Here is a 19,311-nt window from a genome sequence, read left to right on the forward strand (position 1 = left end):
TTCCCACATTACACTGTTATGTTGGTGTGAAACCTGTGAATGTCATTCACGCTTTTACATATGATTTCATTTATTTTAAGATTACATTCCATCCTTTATTTTAATTGAGGTATTTATTTATATTTTACATTATGTGCATGATATGATTGCTGTCATTATATATACTCATAATTATTCATAGTTATTTTTTTAATATATATATATATATATATATACCTGGTTTTACGGTGCATGTATTACGGTTGTATTCCATCCTTGGCAGGCTTCTCAACCTTTGTGTCAGCCTTCTGTCTCTACTGTGAAGCTTTGCAGCACATTTCCCCCATTTGTTCCCTCTAGATTAATGTAAACCTGTATATTTTATACCTTTGTATCACCGACAGTAATTTAGAAGGGTCCGTGTACGTTTTGGTCATTTGTTTCACCGTTAATTCGGAAAAACCAAAATACGGAAACACCATGGTATTCTCGTTTTTCGTTTCAAACCAAGAACGGGAAATGGAAATGGTCGGTCGTATTTCCGTTTTTCGTTCTGAATTCAAAAACGGAAAAACCAAGAACCAAAGTCCCCCATGGTCCGTGTACGTTTTAGTCATCCGTTTTACCGTTCAGTCGGAAATACGGAAATACCATGGTATTCTCGTTTTTCGTTTTTGCAAATCCCTTTTTTGTTTTTTCCTTTAAAACGAGACGCAGAGCACAGCAGGTAACCCGAAAGAAGAATATTTCAAAATAAAAGTGAAGGCAAAATAATGACCGTATGCAAGAAATTAATACATTAATTCATTAATCTGGGCCGATGGGAGTGCGTTAGCATCAGTAGTTGACTATATGCTGTTTAATATTCAATTATCTATGTACACAGCAATAATCAACGTTTTGATAAATCGGTGCATTGTTTGATGCAATACAGTTCGTGATATAGTTTAATCAAAGTCATTTTCGTGTTCAGAGTTGTCGGCACTGATATTTATTTTTCCACCGTATTGTGCTGTTGATTTAGTGAATGCAAAGTCAAAGTGTTTACCATTTGTACCAGTACATGACAGTATAAGTGTATTTAAACCATAGATTTAGTCATATTTACCTGTGCCTCTAGGTTATTGATACAGATGTATTTAATGCTGATTATTTCATCTGATATTTGATGTTTATGGTTAATTTGCATTAGTTGTATACATCATGTTATATTTGTGTAATTTAAGAACTCAACATACAAGGAAGAGAGAGCATGTGTTCATGATGATGAGGCAATAAATATTGACAATTGAAAAAATAAAGATATTTGAAACTGTGGTCTGCCCGTGAGGTAGTCAGTGATCCAGGAGACGGTGGATGCGTTCACCCCACCACCCGCAGCTTCTCACTCAGCAGCACTGGTTGGATGGTGTTGAATGCACTGGAGAAATCAAAGAAAGTGATTCTCACAGAGCCACCGGATCCATCCAGGTGCGACTGAGCTCGTTGCAGCAGGTAGATGATGGCGTCGTCCACCCCCACATGAGGCTGGTATGCAAACTGCAGAGGGTCCAGTGAGGATTTCACCTGCAGCCGGAGGTGGGCCAAGACCAGCCTCTCCAGCACCTTCATCACATGGGATGTGAGGGCAACCGGTCGGTAGTCATTGAGGCCAGATGGTGTCGTCTTCTTCGGTACAGGAACCAGGCACGACGTCTTCCACAGCACCGGGACTTCCTCCTGCTTCAGGCTCAGGTTGAAGAGGTGTTGAAGGACATTAGACAGCTGGATGGTGCAGGTCTTCAGGACCCAGGGGCTGATGCCATCAGGTCCCGCAGCCTTGCCTTGGTGGAGTCTCTCCAGCTGTCTTCTCACCTGGCCAGTCGTCACAGAGAGGGGGCGGGGTCATAGTGTCGGTGGTGGCAGAGCCCTTTGAAATCTCAAAAGACAAGAGCAAAAACCAGATTAATTGCTTCTGTTTTCTTCTTTGGTGCCATGTTACCGGTCTCGTGATCCCTCAGGTTGATCTCTGGAGGTGTAGGCGGATGCAGACCGTCAGGATGAATTGAGTTGGGAACCAATGCAACAGAAGACCAGCTATTTAGCATGTTGGACACACCAGCATGACACTGTCGTAAAATTAAGTTCCCATCCAATAACACTGGTCTGCAGAAGACTGCTGTGGGAGGAGGGCTGTTGAAAACTGCGACCGTGATATGAGAGAAAAAACATGTCCCTCGAAATGTAATTGAAATTACAGTTTAATGATATTGGAATGTAATTTTGTAGGAAAAAGCAATGTTTCTAGTGAGATACAATATTAGTTTCCTCTTTCGTTGTAAATTGGATTAATTTGCTCTATCATCACAAAGGTCAAAGGTCACATATTCAGACAGATCCAGTATGGACAGTTACGGGAGTGAGGGATATATAGTTATAAATAAATCATTACATGTGTGTGTTTATATTATAGTGAATATTATATGATATATATTATATTGTACAGAATAGTATGACATGATATCTATATATATTATATTATACTGAATATTATTATATGCTATACATATTATATTAAACTGAATTGCTTGTGAGGGTGACATTAATAAGATGTACTGACGTGTTTGTCAAAGTGTTATTTTTACTGCTTTTTTCATTTTGAATCAAAGTAAAATATTTAACTGCAAAGTATAATGCGTGTATGATAACTTAATTTTTGTCCCTTCAATGCACCCACAAAAAAATGACTACAACTCGTGTTAAAGAAATCAAAGTCAAAATCACTGTCACTTAATCTCGATGAATACATTTAGTGCCTCAAAGGTATAAAATGCAGCATTTCGAATATATGTGCACCATCTTTATTTGTCAGCCTTTGGGTCTCACCTGGACACATTGCAGGTTCGTCCGTTTTCTTCACTGTGATCTGATGTGATCGCTGTTTGACGGTCAAGTCAAATAAACCGACAAATCCTTTGACATGCGTTCCAACCCACCTTGATGAAAGATATACAATTTAGGTTAATTCAAGTCTGTAAGGGCTTTAGGGCTGTCTGTCAGAGACTCGAGTTCTTGAGGGCGCCCTCGCAGATTGAGCCCTTTATGAAATCTTTCTGCAAGTCTTTGCATTAAAATTGATAGAAATACACACCTGTTGAATAGATTCAAGATGCACTGGCTTGAAGAGGTACGGTTTATATAATTTATTCTGTTTCACATTCTACATAAAGGATGAGAAATAATACAATAGATGATGTAGTACATTTATGTAGTACATTTGTAGTGACAGGAATATGTCCTGTCAGTGTGCTCAAGCTATACTCATTTACTAGAAGTAAATGACAGTAATCCACAGACACTGACAATGTCAGTGTCTGTGGCCCAATACAGAAGACTTGTGATAGTTGATCCATACAAATAAACCTGATTTGACAGCTGAGACAACCAAGAAGAAAGGTAAATGCTGTGTGGTTAGTGCTGTGACTTCCCAATTATGACAGCAGAAGTGTTTGCCTCTGACTCAGAACAGCCCATCTTGAAATAAACTGCAGCTGGAGCAGAAAAAAAGAAGAAGAAAAAAAGAAGAGCTCAGAGGACAAGTGCTGAATGGGATATAACATGTTGAGCAGCAGAGGGCGCTCTTTGACCAGATAACATATGGGTCTGTAAGATGCCACATCACCAGAACAGAACTTAAATTCAGGTCTGGAAAGAGTAGGAAACAGTATTTGTAACCTCCTTTCGTTTACTAAAATATGGCTCGTTGGTCTAGGGGTATGATTCTCGCTTAGGGTGCGAGAGGTCCCGGGTTCAAATCCCGGACGAGCCGAGGCCGGCAAGCCGTGTATAGTTGGCATACGCTGACAGCCAATGAATTTGCAGCATTTCATATCGCTGGTTTCAGCTCCTGGACGCAGATTCGAGTCTCACTGGGGCAAAGCCACTCATCAATGACAAAGAGCTATTCATAAATCAAGAAATGTTCATCCAGCTTTACCTTTTACTGATTGTCACTAGATTGTAGTGGCAGATAGATTATCAAGTACTTGACTTATTTTTGGCTATAAACCTATTATATTGCAGTTTTTACTGTTGACTATAATGATTCACGTATTAATGAGACATGTGAACATTAGTGAATGAAATATATTTATTAAACACAACAGGGACAGTGAATATTGAACACAGAGCCAATAATGCAAGGTCACAAATACACAACACAAATATGTTAAACAAATATAATAATGACAAAACACTCCCCTTTTCTCTTACTTTCCCTTTTCAACCTCCCATCTCTTTTTTTCTGTCTCATAAAAAGCAGGTCGTCTGCTTCTCATGCCCTGGTCTTTGTAAAAGGAAAAGACTTTACCAGGGCAGTAAATGTACTTCCCTGTTAGTCCAGGGAACCCCGTGTGGATGTGAGGACTGTTTGGATCCTGCTCCAGATCCATCTGACAGAATCGACACTTGCGACCTGTGGGCTGGGATTCAGTCCTCTTCCTCTTCTGCTGTCTTCTGTCCTCCACCCTTTTCCTTGTAGCATCCAGTTCCAGCTGAAAGAACGTTGGAGGAGGAAGATCAGAGATGCTGTGGATTCATTCTGGCTGGGGAGGGAGACGTCACAATGACACCATCTTCATGAGGTTGCGCACAGGAAAGCAGCCTGGCCAGAGAGCCGTGGATTCCAGCTCCGTCTTCATCCAGATCCTCTGCTGCTGTGAACAGGTCCACTGGCTGACTTCATGGTCGTAGCCAGGGAGCTGTGGAGGAGGACGGGTGGGGACAGCTAACGGCCTGGGTGATTGCTCACCTAGTCAGACAAGAATAAACGGAGCAAATTAGTACGATTTTGGGTGCGTCTTGATTTAATCTTTTGACATGAAAAACCTTCTCACACTAACTTTGATCTCTCTGTGCAGGTGACAGTTGAGCGGGCTCTGCAGACGTCTCAGGAGAAATCAGGGGGGCCTCTGACACTACAGAGAATATTAAACATGTTGTCATTATTATTGACAGTAAGATGAAGCAAGGATGTAACATGACATCTACACTGTAGTCTGTGAAACTCAGCAAGCTGGACACTGGAGTGCTGCCTACCTGTTGTCTGAATACAGTGCAGCAGCAATTGTATAGAATTAACAACAGTTTTGATGAACACTACATGAAGTATATTTTTAAGATGCAAATATAGGTCAAATAACACACACCAGGGACTGTGACAGTCGCCTCTGTTGCTGGACGACCCGCTCCTTCTGGCAGCAGACACGTGAGCTCCTGAGGAATAGGCACTGGTCTCCTTACAGTTACAGCGGCGGCTGTAAGGAGAGAAGGATCACAAAACACAATCAATGGTTTATAACAGATATGAGCACAGTGAATATGACAGATGTGTTTACATGTTGGATGTATTTACCATCTACTTGTGAACCCTTCAGATGAGTTGGTGCAGCCAGTGTAGCAGATGGTTCTACAATGGAAAACACCTTGTCAGTAATTTATATTTTGACAAAGAAACACAACTGTTAGTATCGTTACGTCACCTTTCTCAGCCGTATCCAATGACAGACTGTTTCTCACATTAATATATAAAGAATATACTTCATTCATACACGTGTGTTTGTCTTTCAATGGGTTAATATTCAGTCGCCAGTCATTGTGATGTAACCTAGGCAGGTGAAGCAACATGGCACACTTCAAACACATGCATTCAGGTGTTAGTAACACAGCAGTTTCATACATACATATTGTTTATTTTTATCCATATAAGAAAACAAAGAGTGATACGTACCCTCATCATGACTGGTATCAATTCATAGTCACGAGGACAACAAGCAGAACACCTAAACATGAGACAGAACGGTTCAATGCTTCATGTGGGATAAGAAGTCATGGTCCCATGCTTGTCTGTTGACGGCAGAACGTTTTTGGTGAAAAACCTCTTTCTGTTCCCGGAGCCTGTTGTTGTCTGGCTGTCATCAATGCAGAAACAGCTGGTAAACATAAACAAAAAACATATCATATACACTGAATAGAACACACAATTAACCGTTCAGCAAACCGGCTGAACTGTAACTGATTTTAAATCTTCAGGTGGTAGAAATGAAAGACATCAAATGTTTACTCTCAGCTCTGCACATGTGGCTTTGAAGGAGATACTCAGCATCCCTCTCTCCAGCTCTTCATCTTCATCCATCACTGAGATGCAAACAGACGAGAATTAGAACTTCATTAAATTAATATCTTCTTGCACTTCTTGTACATAAACATTATTTTAACAGTGATGGAGAAAGTCTACACATCTTGTACTTCAGTAAAAAAATATGTATTAATACCACCACATGGTGTAAATACTCTTTAAGTGAAAGTCCTGCATTCAAATCTTACTTACTCAAAGTCTGACTTAAGTAAAAGTACAAAAAAGCATGTGTTCATCACTTTAATGACTTTATATACTGCTGGTAGTTTAATCTGTAATAACACATCATTTATTAGTTGAGTATATTTTGTCTGATATCCTTAATCTGCCAAGTAACTAACGTTAGTAACTAATGCTGTCAAACACACGTGGAGCAGTTAATGTACATAACTATGAACTACATGCATTAATGACGATACGTGACGTGATACAACGGAGACGTGCGTGTTTATTTAACGTTAACGTGATTCACATGAACCACCGGGTCCGGTCACAGCTTGTTGTTCTTTCGTTACGTGTCCGTAAAGTAACAGAGTATATCTTACGTTCACCATAACCTCAACCGGCCGCTGCTCAGCCTCTGTGTTCACTGACATGCGTAGTAAACGCAAACTCATTTTATTTGAATGCACGTTCGTGTTAACTTGTGATACTTTTGGTCACAAAAACGCATCAAAGTCGGACATGAATTAACCGATATGAACCGTGAACGGCTCCAGATTACGTTACGTTGTAAGGTAACGAACTCATACAGAAGTCCGCCTTCGACACAATAACACAAAAAAAACACAACTAACTTTATCTTTGAAGCTTTCAAGTGAATGTCAGACAGCCCAGACTAATTGTCATGACATTTTAATTCATTGTTATTCATCTTAATGACTTACCGTTCAACGTAGTGTCCACCCAGCGAATAGATCCGGGAAATGCGCCGACTGACTGACAAACACCGGAGAAAATCTTTCTCTCGCAAAACGGCACCACAGCGCTGCTGCTGCTGGTGGCCAAAGATATATTACATCCGTACTGGTTTAGGACTACCATTGAAAATGAATGGGAAACGGTTTAGGGAGTTTTAGCTAAAGAATCCCCGGGTGCCACATTTGAACAATTGGGCTTCAATGTGATAGCACACATGAAACAAGTTAGATGAAGCTCGCAGTTAATGCAAATGAAAAACCACTAAATTGTGTTCCAGTGACGGTATCCATTTGAACTCACCTACTAACAGTGCAAACTGTTGCCAAACACATTTGATGCTCGAGATAGAGCCATCAAGCAACCAAAGTTTTATTCATGTTAATGTTGATCAACCTTTATTGATACTCATTGAATTGTACACATCAAGGCACACAGAAAAATAATCTGCTTCTGTATTCAACCCATACGGGTATTAAGACAGTGACAGTGTACTTGGTCACAACTACTTGAACCACTGACCCTCAGATTGTCATGTCGTGTCCCTAAAGACTGAGCTACCACACCTTCTTGTGCCTCCACCATACTCTGATTGAAATATAATTATACAAATACAATATTATACAGGAATACAATTTGTACAAAGATACGATATGTGCAAAATGAAATATTAAATATAGTGCAGAAAAAATACTTCACTGAAAGAACAAATATGTCGCAACAGCTAACACGTATTACAATAATAGTTTTTTTTTAATTTCTATGATAATGTTAAGGATATGGGTGTTTATTGTCATTGTAAAAACATGCAACGAAATTGTTGCATGTAAAATGAAAAATGTATAAAAACATTAAGACAAGACATTTCTGATTTAAAACAAGACATTAAATAAATATATACAAGATAAAACACAGGCATCAATGGCTTTAAAGTGAAAAAGGTGCTTTGTTAAAGTGTAGTGTTATTGCCTATTTCAGTTTCACCGCTGTGTCCGGTGTGAGCTGGGTGGGGGGCGATGGAGGAAACCGCTCTGGGGAAAAAGCTGTTCCTCAGCCTGTTAGTCCGGGTTTTGCTAGTCCTGTATCTTCTTCCTGATGGCAGTGGAACAGAGAGTGACCCGGGTGAGTGGTGTCTGTGCAGATGTTTCTGGCCTTCTTCTGGAGGCGGCCAGCATACACAGTGTCCAGGTCAGGGAGGGTAACTCCCACAATCCTCTGTGCTGTTCTAACCACCCGGGCCAGGTCCCTCCGGCTCTCTGCTGTGCAGCTGGCGTACTACACAGTAAAGCACTGACAGAGGATGCTTTCAATCACAATTCTGTAGACGTTTACCAGCAGTGCAGGGGGCAGGCCAGCTTGTTTTAGCTTCCTCGGGAAGAAGAGGCTCTGCTGGGCTTTCTTCACCAGGTGTGATGTGTTCAGGGACCAAGTGAGGTCTTCAGTAATGTGGAGCCAGGAATTTGATGCTGCCCCCCCTCTCTTTTTTTTTGTTGTTGAAAATTAAATTAAATTTACATCAAATCTACAGTTTCCACAAATACATACATGGTTCACGAGTATACAGACATAAGAACACAACACAAAGACAGATACAAGAAAAGTGCTGTCAAAAGTCCAACAAATGCCACGGGAATGTGGCATTTGTGGCAAATGTCCCCCCTCTCCATCTCCTCCCCACTTATAGAGTGGAGAGGGTGTGGTCTTCCTGGATCTACTGAAGTCCACTATGACTTCTTTGGTCTTGGTGGTGTTCAGGACCAGCAAAATGACACATTAACCACAATTATATTATAGTATTACACCAGTGACCTGGCCAAACACCTGATTGCTTGATTGTTGACTCATCAATCAGGTTGTAAGCACTTTAAAAAGACCACAGGTGAGGACTTGTTTACAACAACAATGGAAGCCAACATCAGCGAGTTTGTATAAACATGCATAAGAAAAAAATGGAAAATGTTTGTTGTCTCCACAGATGAATTTGCTGTGCAAATGCAATGTGTGGACGTGAATCAACGCATTGATTGATTTTACAATGTGTAGAGAAATAAATGTTTTCATGTGCAGTAGCCTGCTGCTAGTCTTGTGTGTTGTTTCGTCAATATAGTCATGCAATTCAAGATACAAAGTTTTAGTGGCAATATATATATGCTGTATATTATGATTGCAGTAAAAAACAACATAATATAATCATCAGTGTTACTGCTCCAAATCAATAACGTTTTGTGTCACCGTCAAAACAGCCCGTCACGGTTTTTCGACCTGCGACTTTAGTTCCGACCTGCTTTTCTGCATCTGAAGTCAAACGCAACGGCCTAGAAACAAGGCAACAGTGCAATCGAGTGATGCCACTAGGAAATAGCTATACATGCAGAAACAAGATTCAAAATAACTGAAATAAAAATAATTTAACATTGTAATGTTAAAGTTACTTAAAAAATACAGCAAAAAAAAAGTTTGTAAAAAAAATGTAATTGACGAGGAAAAAAGAGGCATTGTCTTTACCATGTAAAGTTAAATGGTAAATGTTTTGCATGGCATCATTATCAATGAAGGATGTATTAATATGTATGTGTGAATCTGCAGGTCCATAATAAGTGAGGGAGAGTTTCAGGTTGCAATTTACAGACTGTGTGTCATTGAAACTATTGTGTCTTTTGGTGAATTGGACGACATATTATGAATTGAGTTATGACCAGCAAATTGTGAATTAATGCCTACTCCTTAAATCACTGGACATTAACAAATAATTATATATATATATATATATATATATATATATATATTTCACTCCATATGTCTAATAAATTAAGCTATTTAGCAATAACGGAGAACTTGAGATAAAGGCTAGTCTCCCCTGCACATACTGACATTAAATGACATCAACATGAGCACTTCATCACACAGCACTTTATCTGCTAGAACTTTGTCTATTTAGACTTTAGCAATCTATCTATGTCGTGAACTGTTTCATGAACATGAAAAAAAAAGTTTCAACGTTTCAAAAAAGAAGAGAGAGATTAACAAACGACTTGGTGATAAACCATTTTATAACCTTAAAAATACTTAATTTTATTGTCCACTCAAACTGTTGCTAACAAAAAATACACTACGCCAGGCTCACGTGAACGTTAACATTTCAGAAATAAGGAACTCCGTCATTGTATTGTTCACTGAATTGAATGAACTCAAGACATGTCAGGGATGTTTCCTCATTTGCCCATTGCGTTTTGACAGTCTGGGCATGCTTTTTGCCGTTAAAGATGAATAACTACAGAAATGCACACGCACAGGATTGTTATGGCATGTGTGAAGTATCTGCCGAAACCAGTGTTCAAAAATGTATGTTTTATACATTATAATATATTATTTAACAGTGTTGAAGAATGCGCTCTTCAGAGAGTGAGGTGGCTCTTAAACTGACCGATTGGAACCGGCTGTGAAATGGTGACGCAGCTTCAGACCTCCGGCTCCTGATTGGTGAGAGGCTCCTCCTGGAGCCCAGCCCCGCCCAGAGCAGCGACCCCCCGCCGAGTCTCCGCTGCTCATTGGCGGAAAATGCTTTCAAATTGTCCGGGAAAAATGTAGAGTGGTCCGCCCTCTGTTCTTCTGCTGGAAGCCTTTTTTTCTGGTTGGTCTGATTGTCAGGACATATAAAAGAGGGTTTCGGTTGTTGGGTCAACATTAATTTCTCTAAAAGCATCTAACGATGAGTGCCAGAGGGAAAACCGGAGGAAAAGTCCGAGCTAAGGCCAAGACTCGCTCCTCTCGTGCTGGGCTCCAGTTCCCAGTCGGTCGTGTTCACAGGCTGCTGCGTAAAGGAAACTATGCGCAACGTGTCGGTGCCGGCGCCCCCGTCTACCTGGCGGCTGTGCTGGAGTACTTGACCGCTGAGATCTTGGAGCTAGCTGGAAACGCTGCTCGCGACAACAAGAAGACTCGTATCATCCCCCGTCACCTGCAGCTGGCTGTCCGCAACGACGAGGAGCTCAACAAGCTGCTGGGCGGAGTGACCATCGCTCAGGGCGGTGTGCTGCCCAACATCCAGGCTGTTCTGCTGCCCAAGAAGACAGAGAAGGCCGCCAAGTCCAAGTAAACCTGGAGCCAGTGGCGACTAGTCAATAGAGGGCGCCACCCCCTCTTGAGCCACAAATAATAAAAAAAATTATAAATTATACAAATTGTCAATATTTGTGTTTTTGAAGTATGGAATCACCCAGCAATATGTTTAAAATATGATATCTGTGCAAGATGAAGGTTTTAATTTCCTGCATGTCTCAGCAGCTCTGGGGGCTGGAAAATGCACCCACAGGAGGCGGGTCCATGAAGCAGTTGAGCCAATTGCTGATTAAAGATATAAATGTGTGACATACAATTTAGCCAATCGGCGTCCTCTATAGATTCCGCTTGGGGCCAGAATCTGTGGAGCCCCAAATTGCGCGTTCTGGTCAGGAGTAGTCTCTACAGGCCAGCGCGAGCACTGCTCCTCCAAGACCCGTTTGAGAGGAGAACTTTTGCGGAGAAACTGCAGGTGAAAGATGATATCAGATCAACCTGACTCCACAATCACACAGCAGACTAGCAGGAAAGGGAAGCAGTACATGGAAGCTTAGTAGCTGTAGGCTACACTAGAAAGGTTTGTAGCTGGATGCAGTCATGCTAATAACTTAAAACAACGGGGACAGATCCAGCATGGACAGTTACCGGAGTGAGGGATATATAGTTATAAATAAATCATTACATGTGTTTATATTACAGTGAATATTATATGATATATATTATATTGTACAGAATAGTACTACATGATATATATATATATATATATATATATATATATATATATATATATATATATATATATATATATATATATATATATATATATATATATATATATATATATATATATTATACTGAATATTATTATATGCTATACATATTATATTAAACTGAATTGCTTGTGAGGGTGACATTAATAAGATGTACTGACGTGTTTGTCAAAGTGTTATTTTTACTGCTTTTTTTCATTTTTGAATCAAAGTAAAATATTTAACTGCAAAGTATAATGCGTGTTTGATAACTTAATTTTTTTTTGCATTAAATCATTCTGGGATGTTTGCTGAAATTGATTGGATGTGGCACAGCGCTAGAAAATGTTCCACCATCCGCCACTCCCTCTCTCTGACTGCTGGAACCAGAACCTCAAAGGCTCTTTTCAGAGCCAAACACTCACCCTACAGAGCTGTGTTTCTCATGTCCCTTCAATGCACACTCAAAAAAATGACTACAACTCGTGTTAAAGAAATCGAAGTTAAAATCACTGTCACTTAATCTCGATGAATACATTTGGTGCCTCAAAGGTATAAAATGCAGCATTTCGAAAATATGTGCACCATCTTTATTTGTCAGCCTTTGGGTCTCACCTGGACACATTGCAGGTTCGTCCGTTTTCTTCACTGTGATCTGATGTGATCGCTGTTTGACGTCAAGTCAAATAAACCGACAAATCCTTTGACATGCGTTCCAACCCACCTTGATGAAAGATATACAATTTAGGTTAATTCAAGTCTGTAAGGGCTTTAGGGCTGTCTGTCAGAGACTCGAGTTCTTGAGGGCGTCCTCGCAGATTGAGCCCTTTATGAAATCTTTCTGCAAGTCTTTGCATTAAAATTGATAGAAATACACACCTGTTGAATAGATTCAAGATGCACTGGCTTGAAGAGGTACGGTTTATATAATTTATTCTGTTTCACATTCTACATAAAGGATGAGAAATAATACAATAGATGATGTAGTACATTTATGTAGTACATTTGTAGTGACAGGAATATGTCCTGTCAGTGTGCTCAAGCTATACTCATTTACTAGAAGTAAATGACAGTAATCCACAGACACTGACAATGTCAGTGTCTGTGGCCCAATACAGAAGACTTGTGATAGTTGATCCATACAAATAAACCTGATTTGACAGCTGAGACAACCAAGAAGAAAGGTAAATGCTGTGTGGTTAGTGCTGTGACTTCCCAATTATGACAGCAGAAGTGTTTGCCTCTGACTCAGAACAGCCCATCTTGAAATAAACTGCAGCTGGAGCAGAAAAAAAGAAGAAGAAAAAAAGAAGAGCTCAGAGGACAAGTGCTGAATGGGATATAACATGTTGAGCAGCAGAGGGCGCTCTTTGACCAGATAACATATGGGTCTGTAAGACGCCACATCACCAGAACAGAACTTAAGTTCAGGTCTGGAAAGAGTAGGAAACAGTATCTGTAACCTCCTTTCGTTTATAAAAATGTGGCTCGTTGGTCTAGGGGTATGATTCTCGCTTAGGGTGCGAGAGGTCCCGGGTTCAAATCCCGGACGAGCCCTAATTTTGAACAATTGGGCTTCAATGTGATAGCACACATGAAACAAGTTAGATGAAGCTCGCAGTTAATGCAAATGAAAAACCACTAAATTGTGTTCCAGTGACGGTATCCATTTGAACTCACCTACTAACAGTGCAAACTGTTGCCAAACACATTTGATGCTCGAGATAGAGCCATCAAGCAGCCAAAGTTGTATTCATGTTAATGTTGATCAACCTTTATTGATACTCATTGAATTGTACACATCAAGGCACACAGAAAAATAATCTGCTTCTTTATTCAACCCATACGGGTATTAAGACAGTGACAGTGTACTTGGTCACAACTACTTGAACCACTGACCCTCAGATTGTCATGTCGTGTCCCTAAAGACTGAGCTACCACACCTTATTGTGCCTCCACCACACTCTGATTGAAATATAATTATACAAATACAATATTATACAGGAATTCAATTTGTACAAAGATACGATATGTGCAAAATGAAATATTAAATATAGTGCAGAAAAAATACTTCACTGAAAGAACAAATATGTCGCAACAGCTAACACGTATTACAATAATAGTTTTTTTTTAATTTCTATGATAATGTTAAGGATATGGGTGTTTATTGTCATTGTAAAAACATGCAACGAAATTGTTGCATGTAAAATGAAAAATGTATAAAAACATTAAGACAAGACATTTCTGATTTAAAACAAGACATTAAATAAATATATACAAGATAAAACACAGGCATCAATGGCTTTAAAGTGAAAAAGGTGCTTTGTTAAAGTGTAGTGTTATTGCCTATTTCAGTTTCACCGCTGTGTCCGGTGTGAGCTGGGTGGGGGGCGATGGAGGAAACCGCTCTGGGGAAAAAGCTGTTCCTCAGCCTGTTAGTCCGGGTTTTGCTAGTCCTGTATCTTCTTCCTGATGGCAGTGGAACAGAGAGTGACCCGGGTGAGTGGTGTCTGTGCAGATGTTTCTGGCCTTCTTCTGGAGGCGGCCAGCATACACAGTGTCCAGGTCAGGGAGGGTAACTCCCACAATCCTCTGTGCTGTTCTAACCACCCGGGCCAGGTCCCTCCGGCTCTCTGCTGTGCAGCTGGCGTACTACACAGTAAAGCACTGACAGAGGATGCTTTCAATCACAATTCTGTAGACGTTTACCAGCAGTGCAGGGGGCAGGCCAGCTTGTTTTAGCTTCCTCGGGAAGAAGAGGCTCTGCTGGGCTTTCTTCACCAGGTGTGATGTGTTCAGGGACCAAGTGAGGTCTTCAGTAATGTGGAGCCAGGAATTTGATGCTGCCCCCCCTCTCTTTTTTTTTGTTGTTGAAAATTAAATTAAATTTACATCAAATCTACAGTTTCCACAAATACATACATGGTTCACGAGTATACAGACATAAAAACACAACACAAAGACAGATACAAGAAAAGTGCTGTCAAAAGTCCAACAAATGCCACGGGAATGTGGCATTTGTGGCAAATGTCCCCCCTCTCCATCTCCTCCCCACTTATAGAGTGGAGAGGGTGTGGTCTTCCTGGATCTACTGAAGTCCACTATGACTTCTTTGGTCTTGGTGGTGTTCAGGACCAGCAAAATGACACATTAACCACAATTATATTATAGTATTACACCAGTGACCTGGCCAAACACCTGATTGCTTGATTGTTGACTCATCAATCAGGTTGTAAGCACTTTAAAAAGACCACAGGTGAGGACTTGTTTACAACAACAATGGAAGCCAACATCAGCGAGTTTGTATAAACATGCATAAGAAAAAAATGGAAAATGTTTGTTGTCTCCACAGATGAATTTGCTGTGCAAATGCAATGTGTGGAAGTGAATCAACGCATTGATTGATTTTACAATGTGTAGAGAAATAAATGTTTTCATGTGCAGTAGCCTGCTGCTAGTCTTGTGTGTTGTTTCGTCAATATAGTCATGCAATTCAAGATAGAAAGTTTTAGTGGCAATATACATATGCTGTATATTATGATTGCAGTAAAAAACAATATAATACTTTTTTCAAGGTCTAAATCACTCATCTCACTTTAAATCTTAGCAGAATTCAGAATAACTGTTAACACTTAATGTTTTTTTTAAATATTCGACTCTGATACATTGTTTACTCTGATACATTGCAGTGTTACTGTAACATTTAAATCCACTTAATTTATTTGTCATTGAGTTTGATTGAGGACATGTTCACAGGGAGCAGCTCTGATAGGAAGTCTGGCTGAACTGCACCATAAGCCTCGACCATCATCAGTGGGCCAGTGTGTTTGCTGCTCCCAGAATACCTTCAGTTGATTAAACACTGATCAACATCAGATGGTTGTTTTTACATCGAGACTCTGAACAAACATGTGGACCAGTTGGAGAACGACTTTTGATGGAGCTCTGATGCATTTTAAATCACTTTTAGAGAGAAATGAGTGGGAAAAGCCGCTGATCAGTGCTGTCCACTGCGGTGAGGAGGTGAGGTTTGGAGGCTCCTCAAACACAACACAGAGACCATCAGAGCTCTACATGACTTCAATATGAAGAGACACTCGTCCGCTATCGGCTCCCTTCGCCGTCAGCCTTCAGTACTTCTTCCACGTTTAGTTTTGAGTCTTTATCAGTGAAGAGAAAACACAAGTGACTCTGCTTTCAGACTGCACTGAGGAGTCCCGGGCTGGGTTGAGTCTCCACGGTTCTCATGGTGTGTTTAAGTGCAGCCCCGTGCTCTGAGCTCTTCAACAGTCAGTCAGACTCTCGTGTTCTCGTGACTACAAACATATCAACGATAGAAAATGACAGAAGTAGTTTCAGCTTCAGCCCCCGCGGCGGCCAAAGCAGCGAAGAAGAAGCTGTCCAGGCCGAAGAAGGCTGGTCCCAGCGTCGCTGAGCTCATCGTTAAAGTTGTCGCGGCATCCAAGGAGCGGAGCGGCGTGTCTGCTGCCGCCGTGAAGAAGGCTCTGACCGCCGATGGATACGATGTGGAGAAGAACAACAACCGCGTCAAGACCGCCATCAAGAGCCTGGTGACTAAGGGGACTCTGGTCCAGACCAAGGGGACCGGGGCCTCTGGCTCCTTCAAGATGAGCAAGACGGCTGTCGAGAAACCGGCAAAGAAAGTTGCTCCTACAGTCAAGAAGCCCGCAGCGAAGAAACCTGCAGTGGCCAAAAAGACAGTGGCCGTAAAGAAACCAGCAGCAGCCGCTAAGAAATCACCCAAGAAGGCAAAGAAACCCGCAGCGGCCAAGAAACCCGTCAAGAGCCCAAAGAAGGCAGCCAAGAGCCCCAGAAAGACCACCAAGAGCCCCAAGAAGGTGGTCAAAAAGGCCCCTGCAGCCAAGAAAGCCCCCGCAAAGAAGGCTGCCAAGCCCAAAGCCAAGAAAGCAGCACCCAAGAAGAAGTGAGCTGTCATCAGTCTGAAGTACCACCGCTCCTATAAAAGGCTCTTTTAAGAGCCACCCACATCTTCATAAAGAGCATTTTCCTGTTTATTCACAAGTTATCAAGAGCAGAAATTCGCTACTTTTTATTCGAGACAGAAAAATTATACATTTAAGAACGTCACATTGCTCATCTTTACACACTACTTATGTATCAAACAGTAACAAATCTAAACATGCATACAGGAGGAGTAAAGTAGCAACAATGAATCAACTTGTAATGAGACAAACGTATTGGACACGATAGCTAGTTTGTATTCATGTTTATTTGCTGTGTGATGCAGCCTATAGATGACTTAGTTGTAGGTGATAACACACGGCGAAACCAATGTCAGTGTTTCAAATCCAGTTGAAAGTAAACGTGAGCAGCTGCATCAACGACAGTTAAGTTCACGAGTGAGCTGCTCAACATGATACATGTGCTGCAAAGCTTCACAGGAGACAGAAGGCTGGCAGTTGTATTTGTATTTATTATTGTGTAAATCTCTTCAGTGGCAGAGCCAGTTCTGTTTATGTTCAGATGTTTGTATTTAGTTATAAAAATCACCAAAATGATTTACAATAAGGTATTTTGTTTTTAAGTCCAGTGTTTCCATTTACATCAGAATAAGAGTACATTAATAACTTAATTATGATCTTTTTTTTTAGGTGTGGTGGAAACACAATTGATACTTTGGCTTTGTAACTGATGTTCTCCCATTTCTCAAACTTTTCTTTTATCTCACTTTGCTTCTGAATCCAGTTTAATTGTTTTTTCCTACACATTGTTTCTTATTCCACTCGAGGTGGAGACGGCATCAATGCAGTTTATAAAACTCTGCTGGATGTGGTACAGGTCCTTGAGATTTACTGCAAATAAAAAGTCCAGAGGGATCTCTCTACCAGGATAGAGAGTGGACAATTATGTACAACAGGATTTCTTCTTTAGATGAAGTGTGTGGCTCCATCATTGGCTGCAAACTGGGCAGTCTGGGAAAGGTGGTGGAGAGGACACTGAAGAAATGATCCATATTGGATAACCCGGACCACCCTCTCCACCTACTGCAGGGACAGCGGAGCACTTTCTCCAACAGACTGATCCTGCAAACTGCAATAAGACTTTATAACAAATCATCCACTAGACATACATACAACATAGCTATACTGTTTGCTATGGTTTATCCATCTTTGCACTACTGGTTAGTTTGGTCAATCTTTGCACTAACTATACTATTTCATTGTGTGTGTGTGTGTATATATATATATATATATATATATATATATATATATATATATATATATATATATATATATATATATATATATATATATATATATATATATATATATATATATATATATATATATATATATATATATATATATATATATATATATATATATATATATATATATATATATATATATATATATATATATATATATATATATATATATATATATATATATATATACACACATACACATATATATACATACACACACACTGTGCATTTTTATACTTACCTAAATATTACTTTAGTATATTTTTTGCTGCTGTAACAAACACATTTCCCCTTGGGGATGAATAAAGTATCCATCCATCTGTTAAATGTAACTTAGTGATCCGTATCTCACTCAGACCACCATCAACACATATAAACTTAATGTTACTGACAGACTCCAGTTCAGTCCTTCTGGCATCAGTGCTTAATATCATACAAAACGTCAGGTGAAAACATTAGAGCTTAGAGCGTGCGCATTCTACTTTCATATATTGGACATTTCAATATAAACAGTATATTCTACATTAGGGCATTTTCTTATTTAACCAATGATCGAGTAGTTCATGTATTTGAACCTCTTTCAACCTGAGACACCAGGAACTCATCTTTAGATGAAGTGGGTGGCTCTTAAAAGAGCCTTTGTGTTGTTGGTCTCCATCAGGTGTTTACTTGGAGCTGGTGTACTTGGTCACGGCCTTGGTTCCCTCAGACACCGCGTGCTTGGCCAGCTCACCGGGCAGCAGCAGGCGGACAGCGGTCTGGATCTCCCTGGAAGTGATGGTGGAGCGCTTGTTGTAGTGAGCCAGACGAGAGGCCTCACCGGCGATGCGCTCAAAGATGTCGCTCACAAAGCAGTTCATGATGCCCATGGCCTTGGAGGAGATGCCGGTATCAGGATGGACCTGCTTCATCACCTTGTACACGTAGATGGCGTAGCTCTCCTTCCTGCGCTTACGTCTCTTCTTGCCGGTCTTGGCTGCGGTCTTAGAGACGGCTTTCTTGGAGCCCTTCTTGGGCGCTTTGACGATGGTGTCAGCCATGGTTTCAGATTCTCTTTGAGTCTGAGGCTGTTTCCAGAAGGACAGGACGGTCTATATATATCAACTTGATGCAAATTACACTGTGCTGTTGCTTGCACAGGATTGGATGCCTTCTGAGCGGGACTGAGCATGCGCCAAAGA

The 19,311-nt window shown here is 40.5% G+C and overlaps 4 protein-coding genes across 4 annotated transcripts in view; 3 read left to right on the forward strand and 1 right to left on the reverse strand.

The window, feature by feature from the left end:
- The window catches only part of LOC306777944 (histone H2B 1.2), an 82,078-nt gene that overhangs the window by 38,461 nt on the left and 24,306 nt on the right, over positions 1-19,311 (forward strand). The gene's annotated exons all lie outside the window — the stretch shown is intronic.
- On the forward strand, positions 10,596-11,230 carry LOC306797660 (histone H2A). Its single transcript, XM_079297041.1, has one exon. The coding sequence runs from the start codon at positions 10,782-10,784 to the stop codon at positions 11,166-11,168; it is 387 nt and encodes a 128-aa protein (XP_079153167.1). The 5' UTR covers positions 10,596-10,781; the 3' UTR covers positions 11,169-11,230.
- Positions 16,221-16,829, forward strand: LOC306777427 (histone H1-like; the record flags this gene model as incomplete). Its single annotated transcript, XM_079268524.1, has 1 exon — positions 16,221-16,829. The coding sequence occupies one exon, from the start codon at positions 16,221-16,223 to the stop codon at positions 16,827-16,829; it is 609 nt and encodes a 202-aa protein (XP_079124650.1).
- LOC306785817 (histone H2B 1/2-like) lies at positions 18,664-19,170 on the reverse strand (the record flags this gene model as incomplete). Its single annotated transcript, XM_079280322.1, has 1 exon — positions 18,664-19,170. The coding sequence occupies one exon, from the start codon at positions 19,168-19,170 to the stop codon at positions 18,796-18,798; it is 375 nt and encodes a 124-aa protein (XP_079136448.1). The 3' UTR covers positions 18,664-18,795.

The sequence above is a fragment of the Melanostigma gelatinosum genome, assembly GCF_949748355.1.
Source record: "Melanostigma gelatinosum genome assembly, chromosome: 1".
Classification (NCBI taxonomy): Eukaryota; Metazoa; Chordata; class Actinopteri; order Perciformes; family Zoarcidae; genus Melanostigma; species Melanostigma gelatinosum.